The sequence below is a fragment of the Gavialis gangeticus genome, unplaced genomic scaffold (assembly GCF_001723915.1).
Source record: "Gavialis gangeticus isolate Ggan-Ray unplaced genomic scaffold, GavGan_comp1, whole genome shotgun sequence".
NCBI lineage: Eukaryota > Metazoa > Chordata > Crocodylia > Gavialidae > Gavialis > Gavialis gangeticus.
In genome coordinates this window covers 52,981,468-52,988,370 of record NW_017728996.1, presented here as the reverse complement: position 1 = coordinate 52,988,370, position 6,903 = coordinate 52,981,468, and the positions used below count along the sequence as shown (strand labels likewise).

The 6,903-nt window shown below is 52.8% G+C and overlaps 1 protein-coding gene across 1 annotated transcript; it reads right to left on the bottom strand.

The window, feature by feature from the left end:
* Window positions 1-1,936: 1,936 nt before the first annotated feature.
* LOC109288378 (zinc finger protein RFP-like) lies at window positions 1,937-5,073 on the bottom strand. The gene is made up of 2 exons (XM_019503857.1): window positions 4,407-5,073; window positions 1,937-2,083 (listed from the first exon to the last, which is right to left on the bottom strand). The coding sequence occupies exons 1-2, from the start codon at window positions 4,829-4,831 to the stop codon at window positions 1,975-1,977; spliced, it is 534 nt and encodes a 177-aa protein (XP_019359402.1). The 5' UTR covers window positions 4,832-5,073; the 3' UTR covers window positions 1,937-1,974.
* Between the last annotated feature and the right edge of the window lie 1,830 nt (window positions 5,074-6,903).

Below are 6,903 nucleotides of genomic sequence, written 5' to 3'. Positions count from 1 at the left end.
AGGTAGAGAGGTACTGGTGGAGTTAGATGTCCGGCAGGTTGTAGTGTGTCATAAATCCAATGTCTATACTGAGTCCCTGAGTTTCTGTACCTACTACCTAGGAGGCTGATGAAGAGAAGTTTGTAGGCCTGGCTCTGAAAAGTGGTTTGTAAAATTCCCTTTCAGAATCAGGCCTGAGAGACCGAGTGGGTTTTTTTGTGAGGAATGTGCCCCCACCAGAAGTTGGGTATTGCTGTCTTTGATAGATTCTGGTGTGCAGTTTGTGGGGGTACTGGAGATTGTTGGCAGGTTTTGTGTTTTGAGCTGTAGAAAGTTGGCTTCAGTTTTGATAATGGGGTTAGCAAAGTTCAGCGCTTGTTTGAATTTACAAACTACTTTTCAGAGCTGGGGTTATGAACTTCATTTCATCAGCCTCCTAGGTACAGAAAGTCATGGATTCAATACAGACATTGGATTTATGATACACTTCAACCTGCCAGACATCTGACTCCCCAGGTACCTCTGCACTTTTACCTGCGCTGCTACATCCCCCTTCTCCCGCCCCACAATGCAACATAACCCATCACACACCAAAAGTAACACATCATTTATATATCCAAAACAACATCTCTACTTCTACCATTCAATTCTTTTATAAAAATTCACATTTCAGTAACCATAAGATGTTTAGTCCCATCAGACCACCCCTCTCCATGAAAATCAAAACACAACCCCTCATTGTCACAGCTTACTCTAGCTATTCATTTGGTCTACTAAAAGATACCAGATTGACCCAAAAGACCTTCTCTGCCAGTGCTATGTCCTTAGACCAACACCCCTAGCACCTGTCCCCGGTCAGCTGACCGGAAGGACGCAGGGCCCTGGGCACATCTCAGCCACAGGGCTGTCAGGGAGAGTTCTCTGGCAGCTGCTGGAAGCTCCTGCAGGAGAAGAAAAAACCGCTCTAGTTTGTGACAGTATGACTGCCTGAGATGCTGCTGGTGCTACTGTGGTGCAGTGCACTGCTGTGCTTTCCTGTTGTTATTTAAAGAGGTGGACCGGACTGAGGGTGTAGGGGAGGAGGAGACCTCATTGGGGCATGCTACTGTGTCATGGAGATGCCCCAGCAAGGGTACACCTTAACACACACACACCACGCACACACACGTGCAGTGCCACCCACCCATGTCACAAGTTTTGCCTGACAGCAGCCTGAGGTGCAGTTTCCCAGAACCCCCTGTACCTATTTCCTTGAAAGCTGGCAGGCTTCATGGCTGCAGCAGGGCCTAGCGTGCTTGCACTTTTCACCCTGCTGTGCCTTAAACACACACGTGTGACACAAGTTTTGCTTTCAAGACTTGGAGGTGCAGTTTCCCAGAAACCCCTGCACCTATCTCCTTGAAACTTGGCAGGCTTCATGCCCTCAGAAGAGGCTACCATCTCTGGACTTTTTATTTAAATCAGACAAAAAATGATGTTCTAGGTATTTCAGTGATTCCCCATTATACTCGACGGCCAAATCAATGCCGAATCTTCTGAAACCAATTCGGCCGAATCAATTTGGGACAGTGATCCGAATCTCCAAATCAAATCGCTGTCCTCCGAATCGACTGAATCTGAACCCAAATCGAATACTTACCTATTCGCACAGGCCTAGTAAGCACCCTGTGGGCCTGATTGCCTGAAGACGGGAACCCCCAGAGCTCCCACAGCCTGTACCAGAAGTCGGGGCCGCTCAGCATCTCTGGTCCTGCCTGGCAGCTGTGCACCCTTTTCCTCTTGGGAAGGTTTTCTCTGCAGCCCTAAGGGGAAGCCCCTTACATATGGGAGACATGGAGGGCTTCCCTCCAACAAACCTTCCCTGTCACCACAGCTAAAGCCTGGGTATGTGCACCTGCCAGCACACAGTGACACAGGGTCACAAAACAACACAGTTTCAGCACAGTTGTAGAGCAGGAGACCCTTTCCCCTCCCTCCAGGCCACCCTCATCACTACTAGCCACAAGCACCGACCTGATATTCCTGGTGTTTCTCTTTTTCATTCGCTCTCAGTGCTTCAAGCCTCTTTCTCTTTTCCCTTAGAATATCCAGACGAGCCTGAATTCGCTGCTGAAGGAAGGAAAATCCCTTGGGTCAGTTTTCTTTTAGGAGTGGAGGAGAAGGAGTCTTTTCTCCACACCCACAACCAAGATTGCTGCCTGCATACGAGCCCAATGACTTTTGGTGACAAAAGGATTTGATACTATCGACTCAATCTTTCCCCTGGGGCATTGCTGCTCTTCTTACCCAGCTTACCCAGCTTCATTGACTCAGGGACCACAAGAGGAACAATGCTGGGCTGCACAAGAGCCAGAAGCCAGGGGCTCAGACCACAGCGAGGCCTTCCCTGGGGGCTCAGGAAGCTTTGTATTCAGGGACAGTTACTGCTTGTGTTTGGGGGAAATGAGTGACAGACATTCGGGACAACTAGCAGCGCCACATTCCTTTACTGGGTACGGGACTGGGCCATGGGTCAGGCCATACATCACGTCCTTTTGACCAGGAGCCTGTTGGGAATAGCTAAGACAGGTCCCTTCCCAGCTTGACGCTTCCTTCCAGGGCAACCTGCTAATGCATGTCACACACCACCCCCCCACTGCCACCTTCCCATAGTAAGGACTTAAATTTCTTTGGCTGCATGTGAACAAAATTCACTTCAGTCACCACCGCCTGACAGACCCCTGCTCTGAGGCAGGCTGAGATGCGTTATTCCCTCAACCAAGCCTCCATCTCTGAGCTCTCTGCTACAATTGGCCTCACAGATGTCCTTGGTCAGGGTGGCCAGTGTCACCAGCCCCTCCAAAAACATTACACTCCCATCTCCTCCCTCTCCCAGATGCCTCAGCACATGGGGAACAAAAGCTGCAAAGAGGGAGTGTGAGGATGAACTGAGGATCTTGTACTTGAAGCTTGGGGGACTTTGTGACGGGTGTGTTCAGTCTGCCCCTGTGCACACACTGGACCTGGGGCTCCTGGAAAGACCTGGGGAGACAAGTCTGAGTGCTGGTGTCCTATGGGGATGTTGTGTTGGGATCCCAAGTCTCATCTGAATCAGTTCTGTGTACAAAGTCCATACAGGCTCATCCTCATCTCATCCCTGGCACTCGGGAAGAAAAAGGGGTTCCCAGCTGCTCCCACTTACACACCCAGACCTAGAACTGAAGCAGCAAAGACACTTCAGGGGCCTCTGCCACAGCTCTCAAGATCTCTGCCTCCAGCCTGCTGGACACAGAGGTGGCAGGAGATGCCCCTGGGGTGGCTCCACTGCTGCATTTTATCTGAAACAGAAAGCCTTGATCACATGGACACCCCTGCATCTCTCACCTCCTTATGGCACAGATGTGTGCCCAGACTCTTCCACAGAAACATCACTCAGGCTGTGGACATGCGGGGCATTTAAAGATGTGTTCCAGAGGGCAAGCCGGGGGGGGGGAGCTTTAATTAGATCCAAGAGCCACTCTAACTAAAGCGCCTAGAGTGTCACATGTATTAGTGTCCCCATGATGAACTATGGCACGAGGACACTAACTGAAGCTCATCAAATGAGCTTTAGTTAAACTGCCCCTGCCAGGATCTTTTAGTGCAGGGATGCTGATACAGGTGACACTGGTGTCTGCTGGAGCACGGTAATTATCACACTTCAGCAGACTTGGTTAGTTGAGTCTGCTCCAAACAGGAGCCCCTGGAAGCCTGGGGCACGGCCAGGAACAGAGCCAGGCAGCGATCTGCAGGTAAGGCCTACCCCTCAGACTTTTCCACAGAAACACCACTGAGGGCACATGAATGCTTGCAGCCCTTTCCAATGTGGAAAGGCAGCAGTGGGACAATTTGAATATAGCAAACCTGCTCCAACTTTAGTGCTCCTTCATCTAGGGTTCAAGCTGGAGCAGGCTTGCTATATCTGAATCATTCTGAGCTCCTTGACACATAACAATAAGAGAGTACAAGCTGTTGCCGTTGTGATACAGGCCTCTTTTTTTCCACGTGTTCCTGTCTCCACACCCCGAGAGCAGTGACACATTTTAGAGCTGGGCTGGGGCAAAATATGGCTCACGGTGCCTGTGACAGGGGTGCAGGGAGCAGGTTGTGGCTCTGCCCCAGGGCCTGGCCCCACACTATCACAGCCCTGCTATTCCAGCCCCAGTCCTGGGCAACCCTCCCAGTCCTGGATGCTGCTCCCTGCCCGCCCATGGCTCCATCCCACCCATCTGGTCCAGAGCAGAGCAGTGCCACTTAGGAAGTTTTGGTGAGCTGTTGTTGGGTTGGGGGTGCTGACCCAGCCCACAAAACTCCCTAAGTGGCCCGAGAGCCAAATGAATTGTTCACCCCTGATTTTAAGAAAGCTTTAACCAGCCTCATCTGTTCATTCTGACCCAGGCCCATGACCCTGTACCTTGTACTGCTGCGCAGCCTCCTGGATGGGAGCCGCGGGGTGAGCTCGGTGTGCCCGGGACTTCCGGCAGATCAAGCACATCAGTATCTGGTCTGTCTTGCAGAAGAGCTTCAGAGCCTCCCCATGCTTCTCACACACACGCTCCCCTCCTTCCCCTTTCACTGCCAGCACACTCAGCTTTTTGGCTATTTCTATCACATTCACCAGCTGCCTGTTTGGGCCCAGGATCCTCTGCGGAAAGGTCTGTCTGCACTGGGGGCAGGCGACGTCTATCTCGGCCCCCTCCCAACACTGGGTGATGCAGGCTCGGCAGAAGTTGTGCCCACAGCCCATGATCATCACTGGATCCCTGAAGAAGTCCAGGCAGATGGAGCAGGTCACTTCATCCCAGAGGCTTTGTACAGAGCTCTCAGCGGCCATGGCTGGGAGCAGGGAGGTGACTGGCTGGTTTCTCTTACCTGAGCTCAGAGTTCAGCTCACACTGGGGTGTTTCCTTTCTGGGAAATGATAGCTGCTGCTGAGCTGGCAGGAGCCTCGGGGTCAAGATCCAGCCCTTGGACTCCGGAGGAATCTGTTAACCCTTTGTGGAGAGGCAGCTGTGGACAACTCCAATGCAAACAACAGGAAAAGTATTTTAAGCGACTACCAAATCATTCAACATACCCAGCACTTCTCAGTGCAGCTGCTGACAGCCAAGAGCTTTTTACGACTGCCAGGGCTGTTATCTGGGGGCTGAGAACTGTCTAAAAAGTCGTATCCACCCCTCCCAACTTTTCAACCTTGTGGTTGGACAAGGGCCTTGTGCGCTCTGTGGGGCTGCCCTCAGTGGCCACTTGCAAGCTGTGGTTAGGGTGGACCATGGCAGCTGCCTGCTGATGGTGGACACTTAGCGGGGGCACATCACCCCGGTGCACCAGTCTGCACTGGCTTCCAGTGGGTTTCTGGGCACAGCTCAAGGTGCTGTTCTGGATAGGGTTGCCATATTTCCAGTTCCAAAAAAACAGGACACCTGTCGGGGGGACATCTCATTCCCAACCCACAGCTCCCTGGCTCTGCCAATGCCCCTCACTCCCAGCCTGCAGCCCCTTGTCCCTGCTGCTGCCCTCCACTCCCAACCCACAGACCCCTGGCCCTGTTGGTGCCTCTCACTCCTGACCCACAATCCCTCGCTCCGCTGAGCTATACTGGTGCCCCTCAGTCCCAACCTGCAGCTTCCCATCCCTGCTGCTGGCCCTCACTCCCGACCCATGACCTCTGGCCCTGCTGTTGCCAGTCACTCCCAAACCACTGTCCCCTGCCCCCCAGTCCCTGCTGGTGCCCCTCACTCCCCACCCAGCGCCCTCTGTGCAGCAGCTCTGGCTCATGCGGGAGGCAACGGAGTGAGACCGACCCCGGCAGGGGCTGGAACGAGGAGGAGCATAGCCCTGTGGCACTCCCCATCCCGGCCTGGGCTCCAGTGCTGTGTCAGGAGAACTGGCCATGGCTGCCACCCTCGGCAGCATCTCCTGGCCAGCCCAGCGATGCAGCTCCTCACCACCCCCAAAAAGCCCCAACGTTGGAGGGGCAGGTGCCTCCCCCTGACCCCTGCCCTGCTGCAGCCCCATCTCCTGGCCCCACACATACACACACACACAGCCCCCCAGTCTGGGGGCCCTGGAGAGTCCCCAAACCCCAGGCAGTCCAACTCTTGCCCCCCACAGACCTACCTGTATGCAGCTGAGGGGGCTGCTCCCCCTACCCTGACTGGTTGCGGGCATGCAGGACACACATGGTGCCCCCTGCTTCCATTTGCCACAAGCAGCACTGCATTTATCCTCATTTTTCCCCACAGGAAACAGAAGGCTCAGCCCCCCCAATATGCTTGCCACAAGGCAAGCCTGGAAATGAAGTTCTTGTTCCTACCACCATCCATGTCAAAAAAGGCCTAGCAAAGGAAATTCCAGACATTTTGTATTTCAAAAAACTACCTGGATGGAGGTCAGAGGACCCAAAAAGATGACATGTCCAGGAAAACCCAGACACATGGTAATCCTAGTTTTGGGTCTAGACAGCCCTAGGCTCTATATATCTGTAGCCTGGGCAGTACTCCAAGAGGTACCCCCTCTCCAGTTGAAGGGATCAAAGCAGGTGCACAAGCGCTGTGGGAGGGCTAGGGACTCTCCTCCCCTATAGAGCAGAGCCAGACCACCAATGGGACTTAACCATATACCTTTTAATACTGGGAACATAACAGGCATAAATCAGAGGGTATAGTGGACACTACAATGCCCCAAGGGGGCAGGATTCAACAAAGGTTAGGCACTTACAGTCATTGACAAAAACCAGGGTTAACAAAATATAAAACACAAACAGCAGAACAAACAATACGGGTTGGTGAAATGTAAAAAGGCACAAAATGCAAAATGTCAAATGACAAGGAAATATAGGGCCTTGGTACCTGGAGGGGGAGAAAGGAGGGGAAAACAATAGCCCCTTTCCACTGCAAGAAGATT

Coding starts and splice junctions, on each gene's coding strand:
- LOC109288378 (XM_019503857.1), bottom strand. CDS start 4,831: ATGGCCGCTGAGAGCTCTGTACAAAGCCTCTGGGATGAAGTGACCTGC. Junction 2,084..4,406: donor GCGCAGCAGTACAAGGTACA/GGGTCATGGGCC, acceptor CCTTCAGCAGCG/AATTCAGGCTCGTCTGGATA.